The sequence below is a fragment of the Anomaloglossus baeobatrachus genome, chromosome 8 (genome assembly GCF_048569485.1).
Source record: "Anomaloglossus baeobatrachus isolate aAnoBae1 chromosome 8, aAnoBae1.hap1, whole genome shotgun sequence".
NCBI classification, from domain to species: Eukaryota; Metazoa; Chordata; class Amphibia; order Anura; family Aromobatidae; genus Anomaloglossus; species Anomaloglossus baeobatrachus.
In genome coordinates, this window is record NC_134360.1 from 229,164,697 (window position 1) to 229,182,675 (window position 17,979).

The 17,979-nt window shown below is 54.4% G+C and overlaps 1 protein-coding gene across 1 annotated transcript in view; it reads left to right on the forward strand.

Annotated features, from left to right (window-relative positions):
- Window positions 1-1,064: 1,064 nt before the first annotated feature.
- The window catches only part of ANKRD13C (ankyrin repeat domain 13C), a 25,547-nt gene continuing 8,632 nt past the window's right edge, over window positions 1,065-17,979 (forward strand). The window contains 6 exon segments of the mRNA XM_075322145.1: window positions 1,065-1,566; window positions 14,422-14,463; window positions 15,318-15,343; window positions 15,345-15,423; window positions 16,953-17,038; window positions 17,127-17,171. Coding sequence (XP_075178260.1) covers window positions 1,278-1,566; window positions 14,422-14,463; window positions 15,318-15,343; window positions 15,345-15,423; window positions 16,953-17,038; window positions 17,127-17,171 — 567 coding nt within the window. The 5' untranslated portion in view covers window positions 1,065-1,277.

Consider the following 17,979-nt stretch of genomic DNA (forward strand, 5'->3'; position numbering starts at 1 on the left):
AGGCTGAGGCGGATAGAGGCTGAGGTGGGTAGAGGCTGAGGCGGATAGAGGCTGAGGTGGGTGGAGGCTGAGGTGGGTGGAGGCTGAGGCGGATAGAGGCTGAGGTGGGTGGAGGCTGAGGCGGATAGAGGCTGAGGTGGGTAGAGGCTGAGGCGGATAGAGGCTGAGGTGGATAGAGGCTGAGGCGGATAGAGGCTGAGGCGGATAGAGGCTGAGGTGGGTAGAGGCTGAGGCGGATAGAGGCTGAGGTGGGTGGAGGCTGAGGCGGATAGAGGCTGAGGCGGATAGAGGCTGAGGTGGGTAGAGGCTGAGGCGGATAGAGGCTGAGGCGGATAGAGGCTGAGGTGGGTGGAGGCTGAGGCGGATAGAGGCTGAGGCGGATAGAGGCTTAGGTGGGTAGAGGCTGAGGCGGATAGAGGCTGAGGCGGATAGAGGCTGAGGTGGGTAGAGGCTGAGGCGGATAGAGGCTGAGGCGGATAGAGGCTGAGGTGGGTGGAGGCTGAGGCGGATAGAGGCTGAGGCGGATAGAGGCTTAGGTGGGTAGAGGCTGAGGCGGATAGAGGCTGAGGCGGATAGAGGCACTGCTGTCAGTCTGCAGAGGAGCCGGCCCCGGAGTGACAGACTCTGGAAGCCGCCACGTCCAGAGAGACTCGGTCAATAGATGCAGCTAAACATCCAATGGCCTCAGGATAATGGCAAACGGAAGCCGCAGGGGCCCATACAACTTATTTCAACCAATCAGATTACTGTTTTCATTGTGAAAACAAGTGTTGAATACATAAGAGCTTGAATCTGATTGGTTGCTATGGGTAACGTCTTGTTTACGGCACATTATGACGACCACCTGTTTTTTCTCGGCTCTTTGTGATACTAAATTCCCAGCAGATCTGGTGACCACAGGAATGTAGAAAGTAACCTACGTCAATGACCGACAATGACCATTACCACAGTCTATGACGTCAGTAAACTGCGACCGCCCACTCCGGTTTTGACAGAGAGCGTACTGCGCATGCCTACAACGTCACTCGCACGCGTCCGTCCCCTCGCGCTCGCGGTGGGGGTGGACTGCGCAGGCGCCGCCGCTGCTCCTTACGTCAGTGCGTGTAGTGCCCGCCCATCGATGTAGCCGAGTTGTCGGTCCGCGGGTGTTTGTCGGTCCGCAGGTGTTTGTCGCTGGGACGATGCGCGGTGTTCGCTGTCGGACATCCCCGGTGTGAGCCGCATGCTCGGGGCCGCCCGTGTTTTGGCCCTTGTTTTTTCCCGTCCTCGCTGTTCCAATGACCGGGGAGAAGATCCGCTCCCTCCGCCGGGACCACAAGCCGAGCAAGGATGAGGAGCTGCTGGAGCCGGACGAGGAGGCGACGGCCGGGGGCACCTTCACCCGCAAGAACCGCAGAAGCTTCAGCAACCACCGGCTGATCCGCGCCCCCTCCAACCCGGCCATAGGCGACGGCGAGGAGAAGACCGGCACCTGCCACCCGGTGCACGAGTGCGTGTACAAGGGCGACATCCGCCGCCTGTCCTCCCTGATCCGGAGCCACAGCATCGGCCAGAAGGACAGCCACGGTGAGTGAGGGAGGGACTGACCTGCTGCAGAACCTCAGAGGGCAGAGCCACAGGAGGAACTGAGCTGCTGCAGAACCTCAGAGGGCAGAGCCACGGGGAGGACAGAGCTGCTGCAGAACCTCAGAGGGCAGAGCCACGGGGAGGACAGAGCTGCTGCAGAACTTCAGAGGGCAGAGCCACGGGAGGGATGGAGCTGCTGCAGAACCTCAGAGGGCAGAGCCACGGGAGGGATGGAGCTGCTGCAGAACCTCAGAGGGCAGAGCCACGGGAGGGATGGAGCTGCTGCAGAACCTCAGAGGGCAGAGCCATGGGGGGACGGACCTGCTGCAGAACCTCAGAGGGAAGAGGCACGGAAGGGATGGCGCTCCTGCAGAACCTCAGGGGGCAGAGCCACGGGAGGGATGGAGCTGCTGCAGAACCTCAGGGGGCAGAGCCACGGGAGGGATGGAGCTGCTGCAGAACCTCAGGGGGCAGAGCCACGGGAGGGATGGAGCTGCTGCAGAACCTCAGGGGGCAGAGCCACGGGAGGGATGGAGCTGCTGCAGAACCTCAGGGGGCAGAGCCACGGGAGGGACGGAGCTGCTGCAGAACCTCAGGGGGCAGAGCCACGGGAGGGACGGAGCTGCTGCAGAACCTCAGGGGGCAGAGCCACGGGAGGAACTGAGCTGCTGCAGAACCTCAGGGGGCAGAGCCACGGGAGGAACTGAGCTGCTGCAGAACCTCAGGGGGCAGAGCCACGGGAGGAACTGAGCTGCTGCAGAACCTCAGGGGGCAGAGCCACGGGAGGAACTGAGCTGCTGCAGAACCTCAGGGGGCAGAGCCACGGGAGGAACTGAGCTGCTGCAGAACCTCAGAGGGCAGATCCACGGGAGGAACTGAGCTGCTGCAGAGCCACAGGGGTGAGGCGGAGCTGCTGTAGAACCACACATGGCAGAGCTGCGGGGAGGTGGGACGGAGCTGCTGCAGAACCTCTTAGGGCAGAGCCACAGTGACTGCCGTTGCTGCCACAGAACCTCAGAGGTCAGAGCCACGGGGGGAGGGGTGCAGCTGCTGCAGAACCTTTTAGGACAAAGCAGTAAGTTATAAGGAACTGACCTTTCAGTCATGGTTGTGAAGGGGCCGGAGCTGTCAATTACTCAGGGTTAATAGCAGTAACTGCGGAGCGGTCACTCACAGCGGTGTATGAGCTGTCAATCATTCAGGGATAGCAATGTCTGGCAGGAGCAGTTGCACAACCTCTTAGGGCATAGCTGTCAATCACAGGGGTGAGGGGGTTTAAGGTGTACGTTGGCCACTCACGTTTGGGGGAGTCAGAGGTGCCGTTGGCAGCTCCCGTTTTGGGGGGGGGGGGTGTTGGAGCTGTCACCTGGAGCTGCTGCTCACATTTGGGGTGCCCGGAGCTGCCAGTCGGTCATCCACGTCCTGGGGGTCGGAGCTGACTGCAGCATTAGCGGTAGGACTGTCAGTCAGTGATATCCGCTGTGGGCTGTCAGTAGTTGCGTCTCGATCTGTCGATTATTGGGACTGTTGGAGGTGTCAATCACGTCTGCTTCAGAAATGTCAGTAAATGTTGACAGTTTTGCCTGTGTCAGTCATGGCGGGAAGACAGTGCTGCTGATTTATGATGTCAGCTGCCCGTCACATAACGCCCCGATCTCCACCCTGTGCCTGGTTACAACAGCTGGAGAAGCACAGGTCAGAGATCACTGAGAGAGAGGATGATTGGAGTTGTTGTCTCCGTGTCCGCCGGTGACGTGATGCCTCCTGTAATGAGACCCGGCTGCAGATTTCCTCCTTCCTCGTGTCTGGATGTTGTGTCCATCATTGTAGTAACCTCCGGGTCATGTCCTGGCCCCATCATGGACGGGCACTGCGGAGGATGATGGGGGTTGCTGTATAAGTCCCCTCCTCTAGTCTGTTAGGATGTGATCAGTGCACAGTGTTCAGCTGTTAGTACCGGGCAGATCAATAATCGGAGACAATGGAAGCCGACTCCGGGGCCGCTACTGGACAATTGATTTCTGTTTCGGGGCAATCAGCGGCCGATCGCTACAGATGACGACTCGAATTGTCCCCCCGATTATAAGTTTCTTGCAATCTGACCTCCAACGATCAGCTGAGATCTGGCAACAAATGCTGGGCTCTGTGTGTGAAGTGGGCTGTATTACACAGCCAGCAGCAACCAGAGATGGCACCAGTCACTGCTAATTAACTACTTAGATGCCACAGTCAGGTGGTCACATTTCAATGATGCAATTTGGGGCAGTGGATTCGTTGTGCTGCCTTTTTTTTCTTTTTTTTCTTTAAAAGCTAAAATAAAAGTTTTAGTCATTCCCTTTTCCAAATGCAAAAATAAAGACATAAAAACATAAAGCTATTTGGTATCGCAGCATCCGCAAACTTATTCATGTAAATGTCATAGAGACAAATGTAAACTCCACAATCGCCATTTCTCAGTCCCCGCAGCTAAGAATCCGCTCCAAAACCATGGATCAAGCATCAAAATGGTATCAAGGAAAACTTCACAAAAAACCCCGAACCCTCGCACAGGCCCGTATCCGGCATAAGAAAGGAAGGTTTGGGAATCGGCGACACAAATCAGATCATCACCTGCCCCGTGACCCTGGGGCTCTTTTTGATTCGTTTTTTTGGGAGGAGGAGACCTTTCTTTCAGCTTTCGCAGATATTTCTTAAATTATTGGGTGCATTTCCCACGTATCAAGTTCTGCTGCTGTTCCTGCAAAACTGATGAGATTTCCCAAATGTCAGAGCTGGTTCCTTAAAGGGAATCTGTCACCAGGTTTTTGCTCCCCCATGTGAGAGCAGAATAATGTAGAGACAGAGACCCTGATTCCAGTGATGTCACTTAATGGGCTGTTTTCTGTCATTTTGATAAAATCAATGTTTTCTCTGCTGCAGATCTAACAGATATACAGAGCTCATGAATATGCTGGACTACCAAATTAGTCCTGTAATGATAATCTCCTGCTGATTAATCAGTGATTTTATCAAAACTACACTAAGCAGCCCAGTAAGTGACACATCGCTGGAATCAGGATATCTGCCCCTACATAAGGCCTGTTTCAGACGTCAGTGATTCTGGTACGTTTTGTGCTTTTTTTTTTTTTCTACATACCAGAATCACTGACATACACAGCCCCATTATAATGAATGGGTCTGCTCAGACATCAGTGATTTTTTTCACTGACCGTGTCTCCGTGCGGCATACATGCGTGTCCGTGATTGCCGCATGGAGACATGTCAATTTTTTTCTGGCATCACTGATGCCCCACGGACCATGCAGTGGTGTGATCCGTTAAACACGTGCCAGAAAAAAACGTGCATATAAAATAAAAAATCATTTTTACTCACCCGGCTTCATTTTTACTCAACAGGCTGCAGCCTGTTCTGCCTACTGCTTCTGAGCCGGCTCATTACTGTCGTGCATATTCATGATGCACGACACAGCCGACCCGGAAGCAGCTGCTGCGGGGGTCAGCGCCGGCTGGATGCTGCACCGCGGGAGCGTTCAGCACCATGGAGAGCGGGAGCGGGCACAGGTGAGTTGATCTCTATGTGCAATCACGGGCCACGGAGAACGGAGCCCGGATTGCACTTAGACAACCCACGTGTGCCGTGAATCACGGCACACAGAGGGACATGTGCGTGTTTTACACGTCAGTGAAGAACGTCTGTATTTTTCACTGACGTGTGAAACGGGCCTAATGCTGCTCTCAGATTAGGTAACAAAAACCTGGTGACAGATTCCCTTTAGAGGGATTGTCCGGCACTTCTCGCTTCCCCATGGAGGGTGACGATCCATTGCTGATGGTGGCTTCCATTGCTCAGTTTAGTCAGGTATTGTGCTGCCTGGCGGGCTGTTCACCGGAACCTCATGTACAGCGGCTGCTGATTTGGAAGTGAGAGGTGCTGGGTAACCCCCCTTTAAAAAGCTTTTCCATGCTTAAATATTCTAGGTGCCCAAACACATTAAAAATGATGTTCAAAGTTTGATTTTTTTTGTCAAGTCTAACCATGATGTACAGGGACTATTGAAGGATTTTGGATTTTAAGTTAAGCAGCCGCCAGGGAATCTGAATGGGGCACAGGTGTCACCCCCCCCCCCTTCCCATTGCATGTGTGTCAACCAAGGTTATGGGGTACTCTGTTCCGGGCGGTGTATATCTGGGGAATGTCACTTTGGTGGCTGCTGCCCGGTTCCGTGCCATGGGGGCTTTTTGTAAAGGGGATATTTACAGGGGATTAGAATAATGTTCACACGTGACACCACTTGCGGTGTTGCGGCTATGTGGATTGAGCAGCGGCAGCTCCATGTCCACTACTGGGGCTGGTGTTAATGGCAGCCTGGATGGTAGGCCCTCCGCAAGCAGGGCCGGCCCCAGATGATGGGTCATGTGATGGGTGTCGGAAGAAGGTAGTCCACACAAGGGGTTTAGTGCAACTGGTTCTTTACTCACTTTCTGGTGGTAACTGGTTACCCGAGGCCGGCTGGTTTCACCTCCAGGTCCCCTTTGTTCCAGTGCCAGTTTGGTTCCTCTGCACCTGTCTCTGGTTGGTGGGTCCCCGTGGCGTAGAGCTACTGGGGGTCCCAGTCCGGTGGTTTGTCCACCTCTGTACGCCTGACGGTAGCGTGAACCCTGTGGGGTTGGAGTCTCTGGTCCTGTCCCTGGTTCTCTCTTTGCTACTGAGTCTCGGATTTTTAAGGTCAGCAAGGTCCTTGATGGTCCCCTCGCTGTGCAGGTGTTATCAGGCCTGCCTGGAGCTTCTGCCTGTCCTAGGGTCCTGTACCCCGTTGGTGCGTAGTTCCAGAGTACTCCACCGGCAACTACCCTCCTGAGCACCAGGTTACTGTTCACTCCAAGTCAGTGCTTCTCCTCACATTCACTGTCACTGCTAGACTCTTTGTCCCTGTCTGCCCCTCCCACCTGGTCAACGAGTGGACTGGACTGGCTCCACCTCTAGGCGGCCATCCATTGGTCCGACCCTAGCCCTGTACCATTCTATGGTGGATTGTTGGGGAAAAACTGGGATTTTGTGAAGTGTTTGTGTGTGACCGGCACTGGTCCTCTGGTGCTCTAGGGGGTAGGCCCTGCATCCTGGTGAGGATGCAGAACGTTGTAGCTCCCTGATGGCTTTAGGGGCGCTACAGATGCGTTTGGTGGCAGATCAGGAGGAATAGCCGACGGCGTAAGACCATGACGTGTCCCGGATGCTGCTGCCTGGTCCCCTCATGAGACATTGTGATTTATTTTTTTTTGCATTGAGACCAGAAATGTAGCGTTAGATGGCGTCCACCGCTGGCTCCACCTGAGGGGGAGCAGATCTGTACGGGTTCAATACCGGCACATTGAGGGGGCTCCTCAGTAATGGATGCACCCCAATGGGACAGGGGCCGGCGTTCTCTCTGCGATGGGCCTCGGTGTAGCGGGTTTTGATCTGCAGGGATCTGTTGGGAGTTGATCAGCGGCGGGGTCTGACTTTGGATATTTGACGCTTCTCAGTTTTGCGGTTCGTGGTGTTTGCAGGTGGCGTAAAAATCCAAGATGTCAGACTAAATGTAAGGGTTTAAAGGGGTCTTCTGGATTAGACAATTGATGGCACACTGGGGCGGACGCCCATCGCTCTGATACTTTATTTTGCTTCAAATTATTTTGGCCTCCGCTGCAGCAGATTTCTGTCCATCCGCTGATAACTGCCTTCTAAAGAGGAGCCGCAGCAGCTGGAAGTGGATTTCTTTGCAGGAGCTGTATGTGTAGAAATAGTGGGAAGTGGCAGGAAAGCATCCGGGGATGGGACGCTCATCCGGCCCCCGCAGGTAAAAGTACAACCGCTGCTATGGGAATGGCCACTAAACAAAGTGAAGCTGCAACGATACCCGTCACACCCATGTGTGGAGATATGTGACATGTGCGATGGGGGCAGGGATCCGGCAAAGCAGTGATGGCTCACACCGTTATACACTCTATTGAAATGGCTGATAACAGAGAGCAGAAGAATACATCATCTCCATTTCTTCTGATGTTGATTCTGCTTTCACCTTAGATATAAAAAAACATGCTTAAAGGGAACCTGTCACCAGATTTGGGGCCTATAAGCTGCGGCCACCTCCAGTGGGCTCTTATATACAGCATTTTATCATGCTGTATATAAGAGCCCAGGCCGCTGTGTAGAACATAAATAACACTTTATAATACTTACCTAAACCGGTCGCTGCGGTGGATGTGGCTCAGATGGGCGACTTCATCCAGTGCTGACGCCTCCTCTTTCGGCCATCTTCGTCCTCCTTCTGAAGTCGGGGTGCATGACGTGTCCTACGTCATACACACTCGCCGGTCCCGCGCAGGCGCACTACAATACTTTGATCTGCCCTGTTCAGGACCTGGATGCCGGCGAGTGTATATGACGTCGGACGCGTAATGCACCACAGCTAGAGAAGGAGGATGAAGATGGCCGAAAGGAGGCGCCGGCACCGGAGGACGAAGACTCCCTTTTGAGCCACATCCACCGCAGCGACTGGTTTAGGTGAGTATTATAAAGTGTATTTTATGTTGTACACAGCGGCCTGGGCTCTTATATACAGTATTCTAACATGCTGTAGATAAGAGCCCACTGGTGGTGGCCGGAGCTTATAGGGCAAAAAACTGGAGACCGGTGACCTTTAAACATGCGACTGTGTGTGTGGTGGTGTCTCGCAACTTTGCCCTATAGCAGATGTCGGGGAGGCCCCCGGGAGGCGCCGGCTGTCGGGGAGGCCCCCGGGAGGCGCCGGCTGTCGGGGAGGCCCCCGGGAGGCGCCGGCTGTCGGGGAGGCCCCCGGGAGGCGCCGGCTGTCGGGGAGGCCCCCGGGAGGCGCCGGCTGTCGGGGAGGCCCCCGGGAGGCGCCGGCTGTCGGGGAGGCCCCCGGGAGGCGCCGGCTGTCGGGGAGGCCCCCGGGAGGCGCCGGCTGTCGGGGAGGCCCCCGGGAGGCACCACTAATCTCCGTAAGATGCAACCAATTGGGTAGATTTACCGGCTGATTATGTCTGGATCCTCAGTATGACACCCGACCACTAAGGAGATCAGAGGTGTCATTGATTTGGTCCAAAATTGGATGTGTGTAACAGTGCACTGTGTGGCAGCAAAACGGACCCCCCCACCCGGGCACGCCGTTGACATCATACTAACCTGGAGACCTGTTATTTGTGACCCCTTGGGCACTGTGGAGAGATTTGTTATTGGGAGAGGTAGTGGGATAAGACGCACACTATTGGGCTGCACACTGGTTTTGTTTGTAGCATGTTACCATGGAGCCGCATGGGTCTGCATAGGAGCTGTATACACGACAGAGAAATACCAGCCTCACCCGTCTGTGAGATCTGCGTTCTCCATAACCGACCCTTGCTATAGATCCTCTCTGACATTTCCGGCTGGTCAACGGGCTAGGTGCGATTCTGAAATCTGGGCTCCATTGCTTGATGTTAGGAATGGCGAGGCTGTGCAGTTGCTGCTCTCTCCCATAATTTCAATGGAAACTCCGAAAATTGCTGTCGCCTACATAAAAATAACATTTTTCCCATCTGATGTCCCCACTAGGGGGAGCCGCACTCTATTAAATAATGGGCAGAGCTCCCTCTAGTGGTGGCTGCTGGACTTGTCTGCCAGTGATCTGGAGCATAAGGCTATGTGCACACATTGCAGACAATCTGCGCCCAAATCTGGCAGGAATAAAAAGGGTGTGTATTTGCAGAATTTGTTTTCTTTGTGAAAATGCAGGAAAAATGCAGAAAGAATTGGCATGCTGCAGATATTTTTGTGCACAAAACTTCAGGATTCTCATAGACTTTGGCATAAGGATATCCCTGCAGATTTCTGAAAATCTGCAAGAAAAATGCTCGACAAAAACGCACCGTGTGCACACAGCCTAAAGGTGACCGGTGGACTTATGAGCCGCAGGCTACACTGAGGGTCCGTCCGTCCATCGCTGGCTTCACTGAGGGTCCGTCCATCGCTGGCTTCCAGTAATATTCCTCCCTTTCCTATGAACTCTGTATTTAGTGCATTATTTCTGGATGCCGGGATTAGTCACGGGCTTTTAATATCTTCCGCTGTCTGTCAAAACCTTCTGTTCATTCAAGGCTTTGCTCTCCGGGCCGCGCTCCCACGTTCCCATCGAATCCGTGCCGCTAATTTTATCTGCTGGCCGCGGTACAGAGGTTTAGTTATTTATCATTTCTGCTAATTAAGTTGTTGGGGGTTGTGGCACCCCTGAGAGGAGCCCGGCCATCAGCGCCTGCGAAAGTCAATAGCTGCGAGCGTCCCGCGAGGAATCTCCCAGATTGTAATGTAATAGATACATTGCCGCCCGCAGCGTTACACGAGCCGCACAGGAAGTGTGCACATGGCGGTGCGGCCGAAGTCACACGTCAGGGATTTCCTGACGATAAGCGATGTCCACCTCAAGACTTACGCCATAAAGCAGCAGGCTGCAACCGTGGCTTGTACAACTACAACTCCCAGCATGTCCTGCTTCATAGAGTGGCGGCTTTACCTGTGGATCTAAAGCTCTTGCAAAACTACGACTCCTGGCTGAGCACGCTGAGGGTTGTAGTTCATCAATAGCTTTCAATCCACGGGTTTCAGACTAAGCTTTTTGGACTCTTACAGACACCGTATTCATAAAAGTCCTGTAATTACTGCAGCATATTTTGCTGTCCGGGTAGAATGTACCACGTCCACGTCTGCAGATTTTCTGGATGTTACAGTCCCAGCATAATGAATGGGAATCTGTGAAATCTCATCTACCCGCTGCGAAGAAAACTGGCGGCTTAAAGCGACCAACAATATGGATTTCACATCCGCAGCTCATCACTTTACGCATGGGCGGTGGTATAATCTGCATTTGTGCGGTACAAATTGGTAAGAAATCCACAGCAGAAATTGCCTATTAATTTAAAGGGATTGTCCACTACTTGGATGACTCCGTCTTAATCCCTATGTTTGCCCCCAGTAAAATAATATACTCTGTCCTTCACCTGGTCTGGTCCCAGCAGTATCAGCACTTGTTCTCCTGGGGATCGTGTGACATGTCAGGCTAGCCACTTCACTGTCTCCGGAGGAGGTGAACGCTGCGGCTGCTGCCTCTTCTTCAGGATGTCCATTACATCCATAGGAGAGTGAAGCCGGCGCTGACAACGTTACACCATTCCCAGGAGAGTTAGCACCGACACTGCTGGACCGGCATCGGAGGTGGGCAAAGTTAATATTTTACTGAGGGCAACCAAGTGTTTAGAAGGGGGTAGTGGACAATCCCTTTAATCTGCAAATCTTTACAACAGACTCCTTTTGCCACTGCAGTGGATTAAATCGGTGATGAATCCGCTCAACTTCTCTCCAAAAATCGTCCCGTACTTTTTTGAGTATCTGACCCCCTCCGCGCGCTCCGTACTCCGCGCGCTCCGTACTCCGCGCGCTCCGTACTCCGCGCGCTCCGTACTCCGCGCGCTCCGTACTCCGCGCGCTCCGTACTCCGCGCGCTCCGTACTCCGCGCGCTCCGTACTCCGCGCGCTCCGTACTCCGCGCGCTCCGTACTCCGCGCGCTCCGTACTCCGCGCGCTCCGTACTCCGCGCGCTCCGTACTCCGCGCGCTCCGTACTCCGCGCGCTCCGTACTCCGCGTGCTCCACTATGTCCCTCACTGGTCTCCTGGCTATTTCTGATGCCCCCGTGCGGTGCAGGGGGCGGCAGAGATCCCCATCAGTCGATTTATTTTTATGTGTTTTTTTGCACCACTCTAGCAGACAGACCCCTTTAATGAGCCCCATTCACCACCGCGAGACCCCGTACTGTGCGCTTTGTGTCTTGCTTTCGCGGTTTCACAAGCGACGTCTTCATTTCTTGCACCTGAAATATTCATATAAAGCGCTGTTTAAAGTTTTATCAGGGTAAGTTGCGCGTTTGCTGCCCCAGTTCTGTCAGCCTCAATCTGCCGATCGTCTCGCAGACTTTCATGCCTCCTTCAGTAACATCTCCTCATTTCCTTTTTAAGTGGTGACCCATTAATAGGGACGTGCGCTCCCCGGCGCCGACACGTCAGCTTCACAGGAGGCCCGGGAGCTTTTAATGCCTGTAATATGTTATCTACGAACTCTGCAAACTACTACTCCCAGCATGCCCTGACATCCTGTACAGAGAGCCTGCAAACTACAACTCCCAGCATGCCCTGACATCCTGTACAAGGAGCTCTGCAAACTACTACTCCCAGCATGTCCTGACATCCTGTACAGAGAGCCTGCAAACTACAACTCCCAGCATGCCCTGACATCCTGTACAAGGAGCTCTGCAAACTACTACTCCCAGCATGTCCTGACATCCTGTACAAGGAGCTCTGCAAACTACAACTCCCAGCATGCACTCACATCCTGTACAAGGAGCTCTGCAAACTACAACTCCCAGCATGTCCTGACATCCTATACAGGGAGCTCTGCATACTACTACTCCCAGCATGCCCTGACATCCTGTACAGAGAGCTCTGCAAACTACAACTCCCAGCATGCACTCACATCCTGTACAAGGAGCTCTGCAAACTACTACTCCCAGCATGTCCTGACATCCTGCACAGAGAGCTCTGCAAACTACTACTCCCAGCATGTCCTGACATCCTGTACAGAGAGCCTGCAAACTACAACTCCCAGCATGCCCTGACATCCTGTACAAGGAGCTCTGCAAACTACTACTCCCAGCATGTCCTGACATCCTGTACAGAGAGCTCTGCAAACTACAACTCCCAGCATGCACTCACATCCTGTACAAGGAGCTCTGCAAACTACAACTCCCAGCATGTCCTGACATCCTATACAGGGAGCTCTGCATACTACTACTCCCAGCATGTCCTGACATCCTGTACAGAGAGCTCTGCAAACTACAACTCCCAGCATGCACTCACATCCTGTACAAGGAGCTCTGCAAACTACAACTCCCAGCATGTCCTGACATCCTGTACAAGGAGCTCTGCATACTACTACTCCCAGCATGCCCTGACATCCTGTACAGAGAGCCTGCAAACTACAACTCCCAGCATGCCCTCACATCCTGCACAGAGAGCTCTGCAAACTACAACTCCCAGCATGCCCTGACATCCTGTACAAGGAGCTCTGCAAACTACTACTCCCAGCGTGTCCTGACATCCTGTACAAGGAGCTCTGCAAACTACAACTCCCAGCATGCCCTCACATCCTGCACAGAGAGCTCTGCAAACTACAACTCCCAGCATGCCCTGACATCCTGTACAAGGAGCTCTGCAAACTACTACTCCCAGCATGTCCTGACATCCTGTACAAGGAGCTCTGCAAACTACAACTCCCAGCATGTCCTGACATCCTGTACAAGGAGCTTTGCAAACTACTACTCCCAGCATGTCCTGACATCCTGTACAAGGAGCTCTGCATACTACTACTCCCAGCATGTCCTGACATCCTGTACAGGGAGCTCTGCAAACTACAACTCCCAGCATGCCCTGACATCCTGTACAAGGAGCTCTGCAAACTACTACTCCCAGCATGTCCTGACATCCTGTACAAGGAGCTCTGCAAACTACAACTCCCAGCATGTCCTGACATCCTGTACAAGGAGCTTTGCAAACTACTACTCCCAGCATGTCCTGACATCCTGTACAAGGAGCTCTGCATACTACTACTCCCAGCGTATCCTGCCATCCTGCACATAGAGCTCTGCAAACTACATCTCCCAGCAAGTCCTGACATCCTGTACAGGGAGCTCTGCAAACTACAACTCCCTGCATGCCCTGACATCCTCATAGAGAGCTCTGCAAACTACAACTCCCAGCATGCCCTGACATCCTGTACATGGAGCTCTGCATACTACAACTCCCAGCATGCCCTGACATCCTGTACATGGAGCTCTGCAAACTACAACTCCCAGCATGCCCTGACATCCTGTACATGGAGCTCTGCATACTACAACTCCCAGCATGCCCTGACATCCTGTACATGGAGCTCTGCATACTACAACTCCCAGCATGCCCTGACATCCTGTACAGGGAGCTCTGCATACTACAACTCCCAGCATGCCCTGACATCCTGTACAGGGAGCTCTGCAAACTACAACTCCCAGCATGCCCTGACATCCTGTACAGGGAGCTCTGCATACTACAACTCCCAGCATGCCCTGACATCCTATACAGGGAGCTCTGCAAAACTACAACTCCCAGCATGCCCTGACATCCTATACAGGGAGCTCTGCATACTACAACTCCCAGCATGCCCTGACATCCTATACAGGGAGCTCTGCAAACTACAACTCCCAGCATGCCTGACATCCTGTACATGGAGCTCTGCATACTACAACTCCCAGCATGCCCTGACATCCTGTACATGGAGCTCTGCATACTACAACTCCCAGCATGCCCTGACATCCTGTACAGGGAGCTCTGCATACTACAACTCCCAGCATGCCCTGACATCCTGTACAGGGAGCTCTGCAAACTACAACTCCCAGCATGCCCTGACATCCTGTACAGGAGCTATGCATACTACAACTCCCAGCATGGCCCTGACATCCTATACAGGGAGCTCTGCAAACTACAACTCCCAGCATGCCCTGACATCCTATACAGGGAGCTCTGCATACTACTACTCCCAGCATGCCATGACATTTGCAGCAGAACGAGCGGAGTTGCCATACACTGACAGCAAGCAGAGTGAAACTGAAATCTGCTCCTTGGTGTTTTGTTATTGTCGTCACTCGTTGCCCAAATTCCCCCATAGAGAAACATTGTGTCGCACGACAAGTTGTTTCCCACTAAATGCTGCAGCTGAGTCTCCTCTTTTCTCCTTCCAGGTAATACCCCGTTACACCTTGCCGTGATGTTGGGCAATAAAGGTACGTGCTGATATTTATACTTGGCCACCTCGGCCTGTCTCCTGTCTTTTGTATCTATTGCAGAACTATGGCCTCCAGCCTCCATCTGTCAGTGCATGCTGGAGGTTGTAGTTCTGCAATCGTTCGCTTCCTGCGTTGTAAATGACTGGATTTCTCTATTGTGGTCAGTGACCGGTGTGTGGCACATTGTACATAGCTGCTTGCCACAGCAGCGCCACCCCCTGTCTATTGTTGTGTCTGGTATTGCAGCTCGGATCTATTATAAGTGTGTGAGGATGAGATGCAATACCAGAAACAACCCATGGACGGGGGTGGCGCTGTTTTGGAGGAATTGATTAGACTTATTTAATCCCAGGGGTCATACACGGTCGTGGTGTGTGGCTGCAGGCGTGCTGAGTCAGCAGATGCGGGGCGGAGGACGCTCGTTCCTCTGCAGTGACAGCAGACTTTACCCCTCCAGCCCTGTCACTGAATGGATTACACGTTAAGTTCTGCAATGTGTCCGGGGGAATCCGAGGTTTGTGAGCGAAAGATGAGCCACGGAAATAATGAAATCTCCACCACACATACAAAGACCCCAACAAAGATTCCCCCCCCCCCTCTCTCTCAAAGATCCCCTGCAAAGGGGTCAGCTGGTGAAAAACACAGGATACAAGTCATATAATGCTCCGACATAGGGATCTTCCTCATTGCAGCTGGACCATTACATTATCCTGAAACAGTCTGCGGTGGGCTCCCTCTAGTGGCAGCCAGAATGAGCTATGACCATGCATAGGTCAGCAGAGGGTTTGGGAGCTTTGTCCGGCCACCGATCCATATAAAATTTTAATGGGTAACTGTTCCCCTTTTTGCAGAGTGCGCTCATCTGCTGCTGGCGCACAAACGCCCCGGTGAAGGTGAAGAACGCGCAGGGCTGGAGCCCGCTGGCGGAGGCCATCAGCTATGGAGACAGACAGATGAGTAAGCGGCTTCCCCTATGCTTCGTCCTTACGGGCTGCCCGTGTCCTCAGCTTTCGCTTGATAGTAAAGTCCAGAGACAAGCGGGGCGCTCAGACCCGGGCCGATGTGTAAATGCTGACATCTCGTGCCGTGCTTCTCTCCACTGCTCCGGGCACAACTGCGGAGATGGCGCATGTGTCAAATGCCAGCGCCAATATTCCAGCCCTCGACTTTAGTAAACTTGGTGCTCCAAGGTTGTGATATCTTTTAAGTGTCCCATCAGTCGATGGCTAGGGCCAGAAATAGAGAATGGGGTGTATGTGGTGGCCCCTCATCTTCTCGGCCCCTCCGCAGCATCTGTTGGCTGACCCCTTAGTGGCTTAACATGTTGCTGCAGGGTGGGTTAGCAAAAAGCATCTCACTTTACAGCCTGCAGTAAAAATTGAATGTTAGAGTATATGCCCACGATCCGGACTCGCTGCGTTCATAACGCAGCGGGTCCTGACCTTCGGGGCCGCGCGTCTCCTCTGCAGGAGACTGCAGCTGACTATGCCTACGATCAGGGCTCCCGTGCACTGCGGTCTCTCGCTTGTGTTCTCCCTACGGAGGACGCAGGCAATTCCGTAGCAAAACAACATGCTGTGGTCTGGAAACACGCATCGCAGGTCAATGTTTGCGGCGGGAAAAAAGCACAGTGGGTACGGGATGTATAGAAATCCCGTCCACTATGCTTGTACTGTAGAACGCAGCATTTTAGACTCAGCTGACGTATGCTGTGTCCAAGACACTGATCCTGGGCACGCACCCTTAAAGCGTCACTGCCATCTTCTAAAGTTATGGCAAGTCACCAGGATGTGTCATTACTTCATGATCAGCGAGGGTCCAACTTCAAAGACCCACATCAGTGATAGAAATAAAGGGGATGACACTCAGCAGAGCTGATGATATAATTGTGGAGGGGTTATATGGTAAGAGGCGGTAACATCATTGTGAAGAGAGGTCACCTAGAAGGGGTTGGTGCTATGACTGTGAAGGGGAGGGATTATTTTGGAAGGGCTTGTGATGTCACTATGAAAAGGAGGAATTATTTTGGATGGGATGGTGACAACACTCTTAAAGGGAGGAGTTAACTGGGAAGGGCTGTTGACATCACTGTGAGGGGAGGGGTTATATGGGAGTGGTTAGTGACATCACTGGAGAGGAGGGGTTATCTGGGAGTGGTTGGTGACATCACTGGAGGGGAGGGGTTATCTGGCAAGAGCTGATGAAATCACTGTGAAAAGATGTTACCTAGAAGGGGCCAGTGCTGCGACTGAAGGTGAGAAATTTTTTGGGATGGGTTGGTGAAATCGCACTGAAGGGGAGGAGTTATCTTGGAAGGGATGTGACATCACTGGAGGGGAGGGGATATCTGGACAGGCCGGTCTTAGACTGTATTGATGGTAGATGAGGGATATGCTGTACAGGGGAGCGGTGATCTACAATGGGCTGCAGTGGATTCCTTCTATGATCCTGGGTGGACTCGGTCCATGAATGTTCTTATATTTCAGTCACTGCGCTACTGAGGAAACTGAAGCAGCAATCCAGGGAAAGTGTGGAGGAAAAGAGACCTCGCCTGCTAAATGCCCTTAAAGAGGTAACGGCCCCAACCGGCCCGGAGTGTACTCCTATCTGTGTATAGCGTGTGCGGCTGATGTAACCTGCTCATCCCCTCTGCCTTACAGCTCGGAGACTTCTACCTGGAGCTTCACTGGATTTTCAAAGTTGGGGTAGGTAGTCACTGACTGAGAGCGGCGCCTCGGGGGGCCCGCCGGGTGTGAGAGCGGCGCCCCCTGCCCCGGGTGTGAGAGCGGCCCCCCCCTGCCCCGGGTGTGAAGCGAGCGGCCCCCCCCTGCCCCGGGTGTGAGAGCGGCCCCCCCCTGCCCCGGGTGTGAGAGCGGCCCCCCCCTGCCCCGGGTGTGAGAGCGGCCCCCCCCTGCCCCGGGTGTGAGAGCGGCCCCCCCCCTGCCCCGGGTGTGAGAGCGGCCCCCCCCTGCCCCGGGTGTGAGAGCGGCCCCCCCCCCTGCCCCGGGTGTGAGAGCGGCCCCCCCCTGCCCCGGGTGTGAGAGCGGCCCCCCCCTGCCCCGGGTGTGAGAGCGGCCCCCCCCCTGCCCCCGGGTGTGAGAGCGGCCCCCCCCCCTGCCCCGGGTGTGAGAGCGGCCCCCCCCCTGCCCCGGGTGTGAGAGCGGCCCCCCCCCTGCCCCGGGTGTGAGAGCGGCCCCCCCCCCCCTGCCCCGGGTGTGAGAGCGGCCCCCCCCTGCCCCGGGTGTGAGAGCGGCCCCCCCTGCCCCGGGTGTGAGAGCGGCCCCCCCCTGCCCCGGGTGTGAGAGCGGCCCCCCCCTGCCCCGGGTGTGAGAGCGGCCCCCCCCCTGCGGCCCGGGTGTGAGAGCGGCCCCCCCCTGCCCCGGGTGTGAGAGCGGCCCCCCCCTGCCCCGGGTGTGAGAGCGGCCCCCCCTGCCCCGGGTGTGAGAGCGGCCCCCCCCCTGCCCCCGGGTGTGAGAGCGGCCCCCCCCTGCCCCGGTGTGAGAGCGGCCCCCC